The 18,554-nt window shown below is 38.5% G+C and overlaps 1 protein-coding gene across 3 annotated transcripts in view; it reads left to right on the forward strand.

The window, feature by feature from the left end:
• Nucleotides 1–18,554, forward strand: part of CCNY (cyclin Y) — a 122,959-nt gene that overhangs the window by 84,315 nt on the left and 20,090 nt on the right. For all 3 annotated transcript variants that reach the window (XM_050332426.1, XM_050332447.1, XM_050332436.1), the window contains 4 exons: nucleotides 6,837–6,937; nucleotides 10,148–10,183; nucleotides 13,986–14,043; nucleotides 14,148–14,267. In XM_050332426.1, the coding sequence (XP_050188383.1) occupies nucleotides 6,837–6,937; nucleotides 10,148–10,183; nucleotides 13,986–14,043; nucleotides 14,148–14,267 (315 nt within the window). The remainder of the gene's footprint in view (nucleotides 1–6,836; nucleotides 6,938–10,147; nucleotides 10,184–13,985; nucleotides 14,044–14,147; nucleotides 14,268–18,554) is intronic.

Raw genomic sequence — 18,554 nt, forward strand, 5'->3', positions numbered from 1 at the left:
TTGAGTGGACTGCCTAAGGCTGGCTATTGTAAAGGCTTATCATTGCTGTCCAAATGCCTTAAGATATTTTAATTAACATTCCAAACTACAAGAGAAGAACAGGATAAACTGGAAGATAGATTAGAGGCTTCTCAGGTGCTCTTGAAGTTCTCTTAGAGATTGCTTATTGTGGTCTTTGTCCCTCTTCGTTGCCAGATCACTGAAAAACAGGTCTAGAGGGGGCCTTTATAGACCACCTGGTCACACATTCCCTGTTCTGATGCCATTCCTAATAGATGCTGTTTAAGATTCTTTTTCAGGCATCTAGTTAGCTAAAATTAACAGGTTTTCTTTAATGACTTACCTAAACATACTGTTTGAAATGTGTTTTTCTAATGTCTTTCAGCCCCTTGCTCCTTTTCCTGTCCTCCAGGATAAAGAATTTTACCTCTCCTGTCAGCCTCAAGGCAATAAGTTATATGAAGTGACAAACTTTTTTAAGGGGAGGAACAAAAGATGACTTTTAAGGTAGAACGAGAACATGCAGGGGGAGTTCTTTTACAAGGTGTTATGTAATACTTGCTTTGCTGGAAACACAGTAAAGTCCCTCTGGTCAAATTGCACAACACTAGCAATTACATGCTTTGTAAATATAAGCCTTTGAGCTGATTTTAGTGTTCAAAGAAGTATTTAATCTTTCAGGTCTGTAAAGCAGGGTGTTTTATCAGTGGTTAAGTAGGGCCTGGGAGTGCTGCACAAGGGTTTACCAATGGTTGCTGAGCTCCTCCAGAGCTCAGTCCTTCATTGACACAGTTTTCTGTAGCTGACATGAGTAAGGACAAGCTTTGAGAGTAAAAACCTTGCAAGTGTAGATCTAGTCTAAGCCATCAGTTTTGGACATTATCAAAGCATTTGTGAAACTTATCCACTGAGGACAAAGTTGAATCATGAGGTACAAGGGGTGTTACTTCAGCGTGGTTGGACTGGATCTTTTTTTTTAATTGTAGTTGTTGGCAGACACAGGTGAGCATGCAAGGGTGCAGTTTCCTATTGTTTTTGTTCAGGTGAATATATCTACACCAGATTTAGACAGTTTTGCTGTATTGACATTATGCAAGATGGAACTAAGTGCAGAGCTTTGCAGAGCCATGCAGAAAATTGTGTTGCATGGCTTGCTTGATTTTGGAAGCACTTTTTTGACCTGTAAGATCATGTTCTTTCTGTGCAAACTGTTGTCAGAACTAAATCATGTCCTGAAGCAACAGATCTCCAAGATAAGAACCTCCCTTTTCCAAGTCAGAAGCAGTCCTGGTGTTTTTGCTTGCTGTTGTAATTTGGCTTCGTGGGTACTTTTACGTGCCAGTTTTGCCTTTTAGCATCTTGGCCCTGCCATCAGGCTCTACTGCCTGGAAGCTGATGGGCATGTCTCCACACATGGGTGCAAGCAAGCCCCAAGAGTTCATGGAGGAAATATTATTTAATGGTACATTTTAAAATCATGCAGTAAGTTACACCTGGTCTGCTGGAAGGAGAGACAGTACAATCATTATTTAGTACAGAAGCTCCAAATTATCTTTTGATGGACAAGTGCAAAAGAGCACTGAGAAAAGGCTGAAGAGCTCCTTTGCCAAACTGAAGCTGACTGGCTGCAGGCCAGCACTGGTACAAAAGCTGTGTAGCTTCATTAGGGGACTGGTGTGCCCAAATGAACAAATCCTGCTGAGCACCAGGGCAGAGAGCCACAACCCTCCTAGTGCTGCCAAAGAGGACAGAGCTGGCCAGTACCCATTCTGGTCAATTCTGAGTGTGGGTTTTGGTCAGTATGCACCCCTTTGTGAGATGTTTCTACTTACAGCACCCTCCCCCCCCCTTCCCAAAATGACTATTTTAACAAAAGAAGTAGTAACATTTCTTCTTTCCCCACAAATTTAGATTTAATTTCTGAGTGTATTTTGTGTATTCTCACTGTGAATTAGGAATTTGTTGTGATTCCTTTCATAGCAGGTACATAGAAGCCACTCTGCAGAGCTTGTGTGATTTTGATGGCAAACTAAGCCATTTGATTTCTGATAACATGTTTTTTATGTAAACTTCCAGTAAAACCTATTGTTCAAACATCTTAAAACAACTAGGATTTGGAAAATTGGTAAGTTTCAGCATGAAGCTGGAAGAAAAATAAAGCAGTGATATTTGCTTAGTACTAACTGTACAAGGGGGGAAAACTGCAAGTTTTAAGATCCAGCAACACCTGGCATTAAATGGAAATACATTAGGTCTTGATTTCTGTAACTTTTTCTGTTATACATCCTTTCCTCTTATGCAAGTAATTCCACAAAATACCCATTATTTGTATTAGCCTATAATATCAACATTTCTTAGTGAATGTCTTTGGTTGAAATTAGAAAAATAGCAACTGCTTCTGGAGTAAAGCATTACAAATCCTCTCCCCCAAAAGAAATCATCAAATGATAGAAAATTGGTCCAGAATTCATCTCAAGAGGTTGTTCAGTCTGGTTTCTTGTCTAAGAGCAGAAGCCTGTGACTAAACTATTCCTGGCAAATGTTTATTTTACCTTTTCTTTACAACTTCCAGTGAGGGAGATTTTATCATTGCTCAAGTCATTCAAGCTGTCCCTGCTGTTATAAAAAGGTGATGGTTTGGGATTTTTCTTGCCATCGCCTCCCCTCACACGTTCATGTCCAGTCTTAATTTTCTGTAGTTTAATATAAACCTGGTCTATCTTATCCCATCCACAATGGTCATGGAGTGCAGTGTTCTCTTCTTTGGAACTCCCTTGAGTTGAGTGACTTAAGGTCATTATTGTTGCTTTGTTCCTGGAGAAAAACTCTCCAGCCTGTCAGCTTTCCCTTCTAAATCGGGTTTTTCCGTTCTCTGATTAATCTTTCTTCTCTGTCCTCCTGACTCTCTGAAACCAATTAATCTTTCTTGAAATACAGTGTTCAAAACTGCACATAAAATTCCAGCTTAGCAGAGTGGACACACACACTACCCTGTTGTATACATGGTAACTGTAAATATTAAATGATGTTTTCTTTTTTTTTTTAGAAAAGTGTCCTCTGAAAATTAATACCAGCTGCAAATTCAGTAAAAAAACCTGGATACTGTTATCAAAGTTTTTACTCAATATTTTTCATTGAGTAGACCAAACCTCTGTGGAATGTCCCTTGCTTCAGCCTTTCAATTGGAAAGCAAACCCTGGGTAACCAGGGTATAATTTTCTGAGTAGTTTTTACCTGCCATGTTTTCCTTGGCTTGCCCTTTGGGAATTTATGTGCGGTGAAGTTGGAAGTCTTGCTGAAGTTGTGAAGCATAACATCTCTGGAATTTCAGCTTGGGTACAAAAATAGTACTACTGCAACTTAAAGTACATGTAAAGTGAATCCTTCTTCATAACCATTGAGGTACTTTTAATTTGTGAATATTTGTAATAGCAGAGGTTTTCAAGGCTCCACATGTGTCCTGTGCTTGTGTTTGCTTATGAAGATTTAAAAAAGGAGCTCTACCAGTCCTTTCTTTTTCCTGTGTCAGCCTTATGGTGGGATAGAACCTGAGAAGAATCCCAATAATGTCAGAGGGTTTGCTCCTTTCTTCGGAGGCTCTATAGTCCTTCTCAGCCCCTCTGATTTTTCTCAATTAGAGGACCACACCTGGAGTGCTGTGTCCAGTTCTGGGCCCCTCAGTTCAGGAAGGATATTGAGGTGCTGGAGCAGGTCCAGAGAAGAGCAACCAGGCTGGTGAAGGGACTTGAGCACAAGTCCTATGAGGAGAGGCTGAGGGAGCTGGGGTTGTTCAGCCTGGAGAAGAGGAGGCTCAGGGGTGACCTCAACATTCTCTACAACTACCTGAAAGGAGGTTGTAGCCAGGTGGGAGTCGGTCTTTTCTCCCAGGCAGCCATCAGTAAGACAAGAGGGCATGGTCTCAAGCTGTGCCAAGGAAGGTTTAGGTTAGATGTTAGGAAGAAATTCTTTACAGAAAGGATAGTCAGGCATTGGAATGGGCTACCCAGGGAAGTAATGGATTCTCCGTCCCTGGAGGTTTTTAAGAGAGACTGGATGTGGCACTTAGTGCCATAGGCTAGTAACTGTGGTGGTAGTGGATCAAGGGTTGGATTTGATGATCTCAGAGGTTCTTTCCAATCCGTCTGATTCTATGGTTCTATGATTCTTTGATTGTCTAAATGGAAGATTTTTGTGATCAGATGTGATGGATTGAAATGCAAAGGCATTAAGAGCCTGTACAGTTTTGGCTGTGGACTTATCCTGTTGAAATGGATACAGAAGAGAGTTTGTCTGTAGGATAGTGCTGAATACTGAGGTGATGCTTAGACACCTCTTTTGTCTCTTGCGAGGATGGAGAAGATTCCTGAACAGCATTTTTATGAAGGTTCAGGAAAGCCTGTTTGACTGAACTGTGGGACCTCAGATGTCTCCCAGCTTAGTCAAGCTGGAATATGGAACTGAGAGTGCTTTCCAGTAGTTTGGAAAAAGCAGAAAATCTGTTACCTGGTGCACCATATGGCTGCAGTTGGACATCAGAGTAGAAGCTGGGAATGTTGATCTATCGATAGGTTAGTTGTTTGCATGGCACAGATGTGTGTATATGTACCCAAGAGAGCAGCTTTACATTTGGCACCATTCTTCAGGCTGGCAGAGGTGCTCCTTCCTGCCAACTTGTTACAAACGCAAAGGGAGGCATGAGATGCCACCTATTTTCCTGAAGTGTGAAAAATTCTATACCTAATGAAGTGTGATGTGGGCTGACAATCCTCAAAGAGTTCTGTTTCAGAAATAAGGTATGTGGCTCTAATTTGATGTGTGTCAAATGTTAGAGTGCTTTTTACATAAAAAAATTTAAATCTGATAGTGGTGTTGCTACAGAGTTTTCTGTCTTTCACTTTTATGCTTCATTTGAATGAATCCAGTCCATTTATCTTAAATTTTATCTAAAGATTTAAAACATGTTGACACTTAAAATGTAGAATCAAAACTCTCCATATGCTTTTTTAGTTTTTTTAATAATAGTGCCGGGCGTCTGTACCTCTCCCTTTTTTTTTCCAACCATTAGACAGTCTCATTTTCACCTGGTTTTAAGTTGCTTTGCCTTTATCATGCCTGTGGAAGGTACTCAACAGAGTAATCCAGAAATTTGAACTAAACTGTGGTAGAATAAAAGCTATGAATCACCAGTGCCCTAGTAATTCTCTCTGTATTCATCAGTGCTAGATAATACATTTTATGTCATTAATATTTCTGGTGCTTCTAAATTTTCTCTTTGTTGCCTTGCTTAACATATAATAGGTTGGAAGGTAGATAGATTGTCAGCTTCCGAATTATTGCAAAATATCTTTCCAAGTTTCTGGAGAAATTTTCTTAGTAAACTTTTTGCCTTCCAAAAAAACCCCAGTTTAACCTACAATTTTATTGATCATGTGAGGGACTTTGATAGAATTTGTTGGTGAGCTTTCAGATAACTTGAACATAATGTTTCTGAATTTGAATTTGAACATAATGTTGTGACAACTTCAGACAATGATATTTATCAATTAATAGAAGACTTTGTATATTTTTTTACTCATAGCTGGGAAATATAAAAAGATGATTTAGATGCATGTAGGTTTTACCAGGAGCCTGAGTGTGGTTAAGAAGTCTGCTGCCTATGGAAAATGGAAAGTTAGTGAGATGGTGGGGTGCTGGCACTTGCAGTAATATCTGTTTTGGGAATTTGGCAGGGGAAGATATACTGAGGTGGGAGTCACAGGGTTGTATCCTAGACACTCAGTTGCTCTGGACTGGTAAATGCCTGTGAGTTCCACTGATGGTACTGACATTGGTCTCTCCACTGAAACACTGGAAACAACATTAAACGTAAGACAAATTAAAATTTCCATGTTGATGTGCCAACTGAATTTTAAACCTGTTGCAAGTTAACTGTTTAATTTGACTGGTCTTGACATTCCTGACATAAGTTCTTGGTCAAGTTATTCACTAGTGTAGACAGAATAAGCAAGGATAAAATCAAAGAGGGCTAATGATTGTCATAAGTATTAGCTGATGTGATGAAACTGTTCTCGTTAGACGGGTGGAGTGCTGGCTGCTCCAAACAGCTGATGGAGAAGCCCTTTCAGCAAAAAAAAACAACACTTCAGAAATATGTAGTGTTGTCAAATGCCAGGTTTTTTTTGGTTGAGTTTTCCAATGTTTCCTATGGTAGTACAGAAAAAGGATTGAAATATGTTGAAAGCCTTTTCTATTAAGAGATATGTTCCTTTTTTTATTTGTGTATTTTATACACTTTCTTTCATGTCCCTTGATGAGTTTCTTTCCTTTCCGATAACAGTCTGTTATCGATGAATTATTTTTTCTGAACTTTGCCTCTTACTTGTTTGTTTGGGGGTTTAAATTTTTTTTTTTTTTCTCCAAGCATGGTTTTATATCTGTTGCTAAATCAGTGTTCATCGCTAACACGATTTCTTTTTCACTCTTCCACTTACTCTTTTGGAATGAGGGCGGAAACATAGGTCTTGTCCATCTTTGCTTTCCAAGTGTATGTATGTATTTGAGTAATTCTGCACAAAAAGTTTTGCATGGTTTTGGGGAAGGAGGGACAAAGGGGAATTTGGGACTTGAGAGCATTAATAAAGTCTCAGGCAGGAATTGTTGTGACTTCTGCGATGGTAATTATTTCTGAACTTTCTGAACTGCTTCAAAATGTGATTGCATTACTGTGTGCGTCATTGCGAGAGACAGAAATTTGTCTTTTTTAAATTCTTACATCTCCCCACAAAAATGCTTTGGTATTACATAATTGCCATTGTTCTTTTGCATGTTTTTCATAGCATCCTCCTGGGCAGTTGAGAAGGAAGTACAGTTCCTGCTCCACTATTTTCCTGGATGACAGCACAGTCAGTCAACCAAACCTCAAGTATACCATCAAATGGTGGGTTTTACAATTTATTTGGTTTTGCTAGAACAAAATATTTATGTATTTATATATTTATGTATACATATTTCTGAATCATTACTAAGCAAGCTTCAAATTTTCAGTTTTTGAAGTAGTCAATTTATTTAATCAGTCATGCTGCAGTTAGTGAATAGTACGAGCAAGGGATATTGCTCATATGGTAGGTGAGGAAGCAACAGTTAAGGATCTCATATTTCAGCAGCTGAAATCCTCATTCTTCAGCATTTGATGCTTTGAATGAGTCCTAAAAACTTTGATGTACTTGTTTATTCAGAATTTTGGAATTATCTGAAATTGAAGAGCTCTTTTCTGTTCATGAGACAATACTCATTTGCTTATCATCCTTTTCAGTTTTCTGTTTTAAATGGAATAATTGCCTCTGGATTCCTTTCCTTATTAAATACTAGGGCACTGGACATGTATTACACCGCAGTGGGGAGCTTTGTATGTGGTGTGCACATGGGCTTACCCTTGGGTAATGTCTCAGATGAGCATTTCAGGTTTCGCTGGTGCCTTTTTACATTTGCTGAGAAATTAAATTGGTGTTTTTGAAGTATTGTTCTTTACATTTTGTAGAGTAAGAGGAAAAAAGTGAGACCAAATTCTCAGGCATTTTATGCTGTTTGTTCATAGTTGCTGATAGCCTCTCTTGACTTGTCTGTAGGCTGGTTACCTTGGTGTACTCAAGTGCAAAAATTTATTAAGTCAATATTTGTGCTGCAAATGTATTTACATGACAGACAGATATATTCAGACTAACACATACAAAGGAGTTTGTAATGTTGGTAGTCACTAAGACAGCTCTTAATTTTTCTGTGTAAGGAAAAAGGAGGGGAAAGGAGAAGGGTTTTGCAGTCGACTGACTCTTCATCGACTGTTTCTGGCTGAAATATAGTCTTGCTTTTCATCAAGTTTCTGTAATTAGTAACTTTAAAATAGTTCTGATGAACACTGGAAAATGGTTTTTCATTTTTGGGGTGTTGTTTTTTTTGGTGTGGTTTATTTTCTTCATCCTGGAATCTCATACTTTTATGGTCTAAAATCCTTTGTGTGCACATTTTTGTAAGTGCAGATTTTTGTGTGGGTTTTGAGATCCTTCTTACATCAGAACTGAGACTGCTCATGGGAAGAAGAGGTGGTTTCAGCTGGCTGCAGCAGCCAAGAAGCATTTCCAGGGAGTCCCCAAGGGGTCTGAGGGCTTGAAAAGGGGTTACATGGGGCGAAAAACTGGACTTTGGCCCAGAAGGCCTCTGGCTCTCCTGTCTGGCTGCACGTTTAACAGGGTGAGGGGTGGGGAGATTGTAGGATTATTGCTTTTGTAGTACAACTTCGTTTTTTGCCCCAATCCTGCCAGTCTCTGCAGGTAAATGACTGTTGCATGTAGGTTAATCTGTCAGGGAGGTATTCTGCCCACCTCATTTATTTCTTCTGGGTCATGTTATGAACTGGTGTGTTTAAAATATTAGTGTCTCCACTGGAGATCTGCAGCACGGAAGGGGCAGGGTGATGGAAAGCTCCATAAGCATCTTTCTTGCACAATGAGTGCCAGCTGAACCAGCATATGAAACGTGGAATGAAACTTGGATGAGGTAATCTGTTACAGCTCTGAAAGACTTTCATATTCTGATAGATTTCTAAATTCCTAAACTCAATTTGACATTTTGTTACAGAGGCAGCCATCTGGTCACCAAGCAGAGCTTTGCCCATAGATTCTTGTGTCTGCTTTCATAGAGTGAACTGGAGCTGCAAGTGTATTCCTAGTGGCATAATTTAAAATTAAATTTTAGGACTAATTCACTTTGGGAATAGCTTTCAGTCAAATTAAATTCATTCAGAAATGTGGGGTTTTCTTGTGTTCAGGTAATGACTGTGTCCTTTAAATGTCCATGGTACTCAGTCCATACTTACTCATGGTAAGGTATTATTTCTTAATACCTTAAATATATATGTCTAGAAAAAAGTCAAATTTATGATCTAAAGTCTTCTAATCCAGCCAGGTAAAAGCTCATACAAGCGTAGTGAAATATATTTACTGTCAACTGAGAAAAATATTTTCCCCTATATGGCTGTTCAAAATAAACCCCCAACCAAATTTGAAATAATTTCAAATTCTACTAATGAGGTAGCTTAAACATACTGTTTTCCTAACATGCATTACCTCAGTTTTCATGTAAAAATTCTGGAATAAAATTACTCTTAAGTAAAATTACTCTGAATAAAATTGACTCTTTTAAAAGGCCTTTTATGGAAAAGAAAAGGGGGGAAATTTGCATCAGTGTAAGACATAAGCATCTTACAATGAATCACTGACAAAACAAATTGTCAGCAAATAGAATTGGTGAACTCCCTCCTCCATCCTCTTTCCCCTTTAGCTCTGGCTGTGTGTAATGCTGCTGGAACAAGAAGGGAGGGTGCTGGCTTGGCTTTATCCTTCAATAAAGCTATATTGAGAGTAAAGCACGAGTCATGACTTGGAAACTGGAGGATAACCTTGGGGATCCATGCCTTAATTTTCTTCCATCTCAAATGGGAATGAGATCAGTTAGTTGTGTATGTAATCAAAATCTTAGCTTTCTGTGCATATAAGGAGACTTATTGTCTTTGTGCAGAAGATAAACAGAGATGCTTTGGTGTGTGGTTGAGAACATGAGAAATGCATAATGCACTAAGTTATTCAGGGAGTTGGCTTTCCTGAGTTAAAATAAGTAACTTGATGCCATAAAACTGCAGGAACCTATTATTTGAGTCTGCCATGTGAATAAATACATAGAAAGACAGACAAAAGTTATTGGATTCAAATATAAAATCATAAACCAGTGGTGATTAAACATTTTGTGTTAGCCTGTGATGCTTTATCTTCGACCTTGAAGTCAGTGGAGTTCTATCATTAACTTAGTGGAGCAGGGCAGTAAATGAAAGGTACATGCAACTTGATATGTGGAATATGAGTATTTTTGTAAGGTACTTAATTACCAGTAAAAAGGAGGCATTTGAAGTGTGCTGAACAAATCCTATAAAATTGTCTGTTTACAGCAGTTTTCCTGGTATCTAGCAGTGAACAAAAGAAAACAGCCTGTTGAACGTACTGTTTGTCAGTACTGTGCTAGGTTTTAAATTTGCATGTTAATATGATTGATAATATCATTTGACAGTCCTGATATATTAACTCTGTATTTTTCTTTACAGTGTAGCTCTCGCAATATATTACCACATCAAAAACAGGTATGTGAATAATGGAAAATTGTACTGAAAATATCTTTCATTGTAACAAATGGACTGCCCAAACCCTAAAAATCTGTGCTTTTTTTTTCCTTTCAAAATGTTTTTGGGTAGTAGTTTCCTTGATTCCCATGCTAGAAATAAGAAACATGTGTATTTTATATATATATTATTTTACATAGGAAAATTAAAATGGGAGGATTAAGTACCATAAGGATCTGGAAGTACAGTTCAACACGGAAAAACTTTGATGATTTAGTGTTTGGTTTTATGTACATTGGGCAGTTGTTCATTGTTGCTTTACATTGCAATTACGTATAGAAAAATCTGAATACTGTCTTTCAGTTTTATATTTTTAGCTACACCTTTGTAAAGTTAACTGTGTATATCAGTGACCAGTTAGTTAATGGATTTTGAAATAAAAACCATGAATTATAAAGCAAGAGGGACATTGTGAATAGCTGTAATTCAAGATTCCTCAGAAACAGAGCGGGTTCTGGCTTATCTCTTCTAGTGTAGTATGTTTTAGGTCTCTGCTCAGTAAAGTTGATTGAAATTGAATAGAAAAGTGGTCCTCTAAAAAGTAACTTGGCACATAAATGAGCTTTCTTCATGTTGAATTGTGCTTTTGTATCTTAAATTCCTTGTCCTCATGATATGTCACAGTATCCTAAAATAATATTTCCTGACATTTCTAAGGAGAGATTGTATAAATACTTGAAGTGACTTTTGTGTCCATGGCTTTTCAATTGGCCTTTTCAGAGAACTTGGCTTAGATCTTGATCTAACAAGCCACTGAGACTTTTTTTCTTGTGGACTATTAAGAAGTCAACTAGAACAAAAGGAATTACTCATGAGTTTAAAGTTCAGCTGGTACGTCATTCGGGACCATGTTTCAGGTCACTGGAACCCATCACACTTATTAAAACAAGGCTGACATCCCAAGAGAAACCTTTAAAAGTGCACAAGGGCAGAAAGGCTTAGGGCTTGATTCCTGCTGAAAGATCTTAGAAGACCTTCCAAGACATCAGTGGGCCACGGACTGAAACTGAATATATAAAGCAAAAGTTGGAGTGAAATCTTCTCTCAAACTTTTAATCTCATTTCCCAGAAAATGAGGCATGAGTGGTCATGCTTGGATTACTTGTTTATCCATCTGTGGTTCCTTTTCCACCTTTTCTCCATGGTCCCTGGATTAGTTTGGTTAACTAGTCAGTTTTTGCTATGCTCAACTAAATAACAGAGATCTCAAAGATAATCAGATTCCAGAGTTTTGAAGAAATAAGTTATTAAGTGCTTTGTTAAGTGTCATACCAGCTGAGTGAAAGGCTTGGGAGAATGGGGCACATTAGAGACTACAAAGGGTGAGAAACCTCAGTAAGAGCTCACAGGTGAGCAGGAAGAATCCAGAGCCACAGAACACCAGTGTTGTCTCATGCCAATTGCCATGGAGCTGATTTCTGTCTGCAGTAAAACATGCCCTTTTATGGACTTGCAGAACTTGATGCAAATTTGGCCTACAACTACTAGAGAGACTAAACCTTTATAAAATAAAGAGCCCCGTGTCAGCATCTTGAAAACAAATGCCTCCTGAATGTTACCTTCTTGGGAAAGTTGCTATCTCTCCTTTCACTTTTGGAGTGGAGAGGTGATTTATTCAGGAAACTGGTCGCTGCTGCTTCCTCCAGAACGTGTCTGGGGTGGGGAGGTGCTGTGCACACACTTGATTCAGGCGATCTCGGCAGCAATGCTGGAGCAGGATGTGTGCGTCAATTAACAGCTCTGAAATGAGGGATGTGGAATGACTGCTCTGTCTTTGGTTGTCTCTGATTTAGGAATGGAGGGACAACGTGATAACAGCACTCAGTTGTACTTGCTGCTGAAACAGCCAGAGCAAAACATATGTTCTGTTTCCTGCTATTATAGGCGAAAAGGAAGTTGTTGACGTATGTGGTAGATTGTGGGGGGTGGGGAGTATGTAACTCTTACAGAGACTCAGGGTTGATTTTGACATAAAACGAGTCAAGCATCTGCTCTGCCAGAGAAGAATTCTTTTCAGACAGTATTTAGTTGTTCCTTTGCTTTTGCACAGGATGCTTAAAACAAATTACCTCCTAATATATAAAACTCTCACCAATCTCAGGTTTTTTTGAGAAACTATACATGAAATTTAATATTTCTTCATATGTTTCCCACATTTCGTTTGATTGTAACATTCTGGTTATCATTCTTTTCCCAGTGCCTCCCTATCATGGTTATACTGCTCAGTTTTCTGCAGCTTTTGTTGTGCTTAGCTATTCAACAAGTGGTAAAAAACTGCACCCATTTTGTTTTTAAAGGAATGTATGAGTCATAGTTAATTTTCTAAATAAATAAACAAAATAAAATAAACCCTATCAAATTTAAGCGTGAAGAATGATTAGATCAATCAGTAGATGGTCCAGTTTTGAAAGAGGACAGTGTGGATTGTAGTGAAGATGAAAACATCTTAATTTTTATTTTTAATAGATTTTTGAGGGCAATTAAATGTGCCTTCATAGCTGCATGCAGCAGCTATCCTAAAACTAGGATATCATTTCTTTCACTCTTCTCATTATCAAGGGCCATAGTTTACTATAGCACATCAATGATTCCAAAGAGACTACTTCTGCATTGAGATACTGGCTTTTTTATGAAGGGGTATAAGAGTGGTAAAAGAGTGTGGCCTAAAATCCTTGTTGATTAGGAATTTTCAGGTAATTATCCCAGTCTTTGGTGGGGTGGTTTTGTTTGTTTGTTTTAATTTAAGTACTTTTTTTTTTTTAAAAGTGTTTATTTCCAGTGTTAGCTTGCTTTTTAGCAGAAAAAACCCCACCTTCGGATGTTGAGGTTTAAATGTTAGCTGCTAATAAATACATTTTGCAGACATGAATCCACAGTAAAACTTGTGGTTTGCATGCTCTGAGAGACACGTGCTGCTGAGTAAAGATAGAAGACATATTCAGTGGTTTCTCTCTTAAGAACTCTATGACCAGAGTACGAGAGATGCTAAAAATAGAGATGGGATTGTAATAAGTAGGTCACATGGATGCATCTGTCCAGAAAGTGCCAGTTCCAACTGGTACTGTTACACCACTTGCTTTTGTGATTGTTAGTGTTCCTACCAAATTACACACAGCAGAAATCTTACATTGCATCCTGGATGTTAGACTTGTGAAGTTGTGTCAACTTGCATGCTGATACTGAGCTGCAGGGATTTGAGAGAGAGAAATAGCTGAGAAAACCAATGAAGAGGAATATTATTTTGTCTGAATTTTTTGTATGTGCTCCTTTTTGCTTTCAGAAATCATTAGTATGATAGGGTTTTCCAAATAAGTAAAGAGTGAAGTATGTATGTATTAACTAAAGGATTACCGTAAAAATAGCATTGCATATTTGTAAGCGTTCACATTGTTGACAATAAAGGAGAAGGAGGAGTTAAGAGGTTGCAAGGGTGGAGACTATGAAGTTAAAAAAAGGAGAGTAAGCTGGGATAATTTTATCACAAGTTTGTAGCAGTACTTCTTAATCCTCAGAAACCACAGAAGTTTTGTATCGTGGGCATTGAAAGCTGAATATTTAAGTTACTTTGTAATAGGAATTTCATATTACACAAAAATCGTATGGCAGAATATGTCCAACTTCTATTTGAAAATCACGTTTCATCAGTGTTTCTAAGCACCCTGCAGCACAGGGAGTGTTGGAGTTTCAGCAGTACATATGTCTGTGAGAGCCGTGTGCTGTTGTGTTCAGATAATGACACTGCTTTGGTTTTAATACTTTTTAGGGACACAGACGGAAGAATGCTCTTAGATATTTTTGATGAAAACCTTCATCCCCTTTCGGTAAGTTCTGCTGCTTCTCCTTCCCTTTCATGTGAACTGTCTTTCTTCTTTTCTGTCTGCTTCGTTTTGTTTCAGTCACCTATATGGAAGTATTTCTTCCTTAGAAATCCGAAGTGCCACCAGACTATGACAAACATGACCCGGAGCAGAAGCAGATTTACCGCTTTGTTCGGACGTTGTTCAGTGCTGCTCAACTGACTGCTGAATGTGCCATTGTCACCCTGGTGAGTGTCTGAGAGATGACATCAGCCTTCTGACAGACCCAGTTTTGTTCTCAAAGCCTGGGTTTGTATGATTTAATAGATCTAGGTGCTGCCAGCGAATTTTTTCTCACCATGGAGACCAAGGAGATTTCTTGATGGGAAGAGATACTACAGTTCATTTTTCTTGGGGAGAGTAAGTGGTGGAAGAAGAGATTGGGTAGCATGTGACACAAAACCCAGGGTGCCCTAACAGAGTGATAATGTTACAGCCCACCAAGGAGACTCATAGAAAATGCAGGTGGCATAGTTGGTCAGAACAGGAGGGAATGTTAAAAGCAGAAAGGCTTCAACTTTTGGGGGGGTTTGCTGTGTGTCACTGGAGCTCTCAGCAGAGATTCAGGAACAGCTGTAGGTAGTTTGATAGCACTAATAAGAATTGACAGGCACATGAAGGATTTGGTGAGTGACTGGGGCATGTTGGTGATGGTTCTTTTTTACTTCCAATATACTTGTCATGGGATTAACAATTGTACTCAAGTCTGAAGTTTAGCTAATTAAAAATAGCATAGTACAAAAGAAGGTTCAAATTTTCAGCTGGTGTGGATCAGCATAGCAATGTGGATTGAAGGAGCTAAAATGATCTCCACCAGCTGGGAATTTCTTAATTTTCTTGAAATTTTTATCCTGTCAACTTTGAGAAGTCTATTCAGCTTTCAGGCACAATTTTGGCCATGGTCTTGACTTAAAGATTTTAAAATAACAAAATGGTTTTTTACCACTACATGTGGTTTCATAACAACTTTGTTATGCATTTTAGATGGAAGAAGGGGAAATAGGAGAAGGTGGATTTTGAAGCCCAGGCCTACTCATTTCCTCTGTTAATCTATTTCCCTTGGCTTCTAAGATTAGTTGGCAGGTTTTTCTCCTTCAGACAGTCAGAATGAATTGCACTAGCCAGTACAGAACAGGAATATGAGAGAAATAGGGCAAGAAACACCCTGCAGTGCTCCACCCTTACATTTTGTAGTATTACTCTACCTAGTTACTTGACCCAGCCATTACTTGTTTTCTGAAATGACATTTTACCTGTCTCTTTTACATAATTGCACTAAGTGCTTGTCCTTCTTCCTTTTCTTCCTAAGTGATTTCTGCTGGAGACAAGATATGTTGTGTGAATCAGTATGTTCCTCTGTAATTTAATTAATCCACTGTCAAATACAGTCTTGTAGTTTATCTGTTATTCAATCTTAGGTTATTTGATCAATGCAGGCACTGTGTAGTAGAAAGGGAAGGGGGCTTTTATGTGGTTTTTTTTAGTAGCAGTATCTTCCTGCTACTGCAATGCATGGAAAATTCTTTCCCAAAAATCATGTTAACCCAGGCGTAGATTTCAATATCTTTCATTTTTACCTTCTTCCTCGCTACTTCTGGTTCTTGTGTGGTTTCCTTGCAAGTGACTCTTTTGGTGTGAGGATTTTAACTCATTTTGTTATATTACAGAAAAAGTTTCCATTGTTAGTGCTTGAAAACTTATGTGACTTGGTTACATGATAACAGGGGAATGTATTACAGCCTGGTTCTCAAAGCAGCCACACAGATGTTTATAGACAGATTTGGTGCAGGTGATCACAGTTTACTGTTTGGCTATTCTTGCCCTGTTTTCAGGATAATAGCACCTGCCTGACCTGTTTCTCCAGAAACCTTCCAAGTTTTTGGATGGTGTTTTACAAGTATGAAATTCTTCTGCTGCTGTTCTTAATTTGCTCTCTACTTGTAGATTCCATTTCTTTTTTTGTTCCTGTCATCAGGAGGTGCCCCAGACACAGATTTGTGTTGTTTCTGAAATATTCAAATGTGGAAATTAATCTATGAAAAAGCAATGAACCTTTTCCCCCTCCCCACACTCCTGAAATCTTGATAGTGTTGATACTGCTATTCATGAACCTTGCAAGTGCTTTCAATTTTGATATCCTGTCAGGAGAAGAAATCAGCATTCCCTGCTGGAGCTTATGTTTTGCCATAGTCTGGCCTCCCGTCGGAGAGCAATCTGATAGCCCTGTCTGCCACTTGTTCCCCCTGGGAGGATTGCCAGAAGGCAGGAAGTGTATCTGTGGGGATCACAGTACATTTTGAACAAGATGCTACAGCTTTATCTTTCTTTCACTGACGCTAATTATTTTTAGACTGTCCTAACCACCCCTTTTTACTGCCCACACTATTAACATGGCCTGGGGTGTGTGGTTGAATGCACTCACTGTTTGTCTTGGTACCTGCCATTAGCCAGGTAGAAGCAGCAGTAACAATTAGTTCTATAGCAGTGTGTGTTCAGCACAGGAGCTGAGTAAATTTGAAACTCCAGACTATGAGATAAGCCAGTCTCCAGCAAAAAGCCAGCATTGTGTTGCTTCAAGCACTTAATTAAAATATTTCAATTAAAGCCTCCACTATTACAGCAAAACCAATTTATAATTAAACAAAAAATTTAATTTTCATACAGCCTCCAGAGCTGCCAAGAGATTTCCCATACTGATAGGTAGAAAATTAAAATCTCAGGTTGAAACAATTAAGTACAAATTCGCATTATTTATTTATAAAATAATACCATAAGAATAAAATCAGTTTTAGGAATCATGCTGCCGATTTAAAGCATTGCAGATAGTGTTTTTAATCCCAGACAGTAGCTAAACTACAGTCTGTGACCTGACTTCATGAGGGAAGTAATGCACGTGTGTGTCTCCCTTGCCCCAGAGTATTCTCACCTTTACAAAGCTGAGAAATGCCTGTTTCCTCTTTACTATCTCTTAAAGTGCAGCGGTGGCAAGTTGTACTTATGTTAATCTACTAATTGGATGGCAAATAAAAATGTGAACAGGAGCGTAGCAACAGAAAAGCAGTACAGTGTTTGCATGTCAGGAGCATTAAATATTTATGCTCTGTTCTTTTGTTCTGTGAAAACAATCCTATGAACTAGACCTGAAGAGCAGAATGGGCCAAGTTTTCTGCTTTGCCTTGACATGACTTTCTGAGTTTTTTGCAAATAGGTCAGATTTAAGGTTCTTTTAATATATTTCCATGTCCATAGTAGTTTCGGAGAGGACACATTTTGCATTTGCAGATGTGCTAAGTCTGTGTGCTATAGACTGGTCAGATACAGTTATATGTAAATACATATAGCACATGAGCTGAATTATTCTGTGAAGTTCAGAGGAGAATGCTTTTGAAATACAGTACGAAGTTCATACTGTACTGAGGGGATTTGATATTGGGAAATCCAAAATTTGAAGTATGTAAGAATAAATTCTCCTTATGCAAAATAGGGATTCAGTTAATCCAACCAGATGTTCCTGAGTTCTTCTTGTACTCTTTGGTCACATTTTCAGCATTTAGGTAAAAAGAGAACACTCTTGAACTATAGTATGAAAATTACTGTATTTAGGAGAATTTTGTTTTCTGTGTTTGGAGGAATGGAAAAAGTTTTTTGTTGATTTCCTTTCACTGAAATATTTTTACTTTCAAATGCTGAGAAAATACCTTCTTTAAAAATATATATTTCAATTGACATATAAAAAAATCTGCTACTTCTCTAAAAGAAAACAAAACCACAAATGGAGGGATCAGAGTCCATTGAGACACTTGATCTGCAGCAGAGGTCCTTTTCAGGGGGCTCCATAGAACTACCAACCTTTAGAGGGCTGATGGAAGGTGCAGGTTCCTCCTAAGACCTTGGAGTACAATGCAAAGTGATTATTTATTGCCTAGTGTGCTGTTATCACTCTCCATCCAGTGACTGTAATGGGTTGTGAGTGCAGTTGGGTGGTAAGGAAGGCAGAGCTATGAAGCTGGGCTCTGTCTTGTGTAAGAAACCCATGAGGAGAGTTGTGTATATCCAGTATTGCTGGTGTCCACCTTTGTCCTGGGCTTCAAGCACTCCCTGGGAGGTGGCTGAAGCCCAGCACTTGGCCACACATGGAGAAGGTCCCTCTGTCTGTGATGTGAATCCTGAGCCTCTTGGCAGCTGGACATGTGTCAGGGTACATTCTGGAGGAAGCCAAGAGGAACAAGGGCTTTGTAGCTGTGCTCCAGGCCTAATAGTTTGAGTGCATTTTTTATGTATTATGGATATTTGTCTTCAAATGAGTAAATTATGGGGCAAACCTGGAGACGTGACCTTTCAGTTGCATTAGTGTTTCCTATAATTATCTACAATGGTACTTAGCAGTTGTTTTTTCAGAGTTTTGTGGCTGCTTTTGTTATTTCTTTTTACCATTTGGTCTCAAAACCAAAAATGGGATGAATTTGCAAGAACCA

Source organism: Myiozetetes cayanensis, unplaced genomic scaffold (genome assembly GCF_022539395.1).
Source record: "Myiozetetes cayanensis isolate MyiCay16 unplaced genomic scaffold, myiCay2020 scf1, whole genome shotgun sequence".
Lineage (NCBI taxonomy): Eukaryota > Metazoa > Chordata > Aves > Passeriformes > Tyrannidae > Myiozetetes > Myiozetetes cayanensis.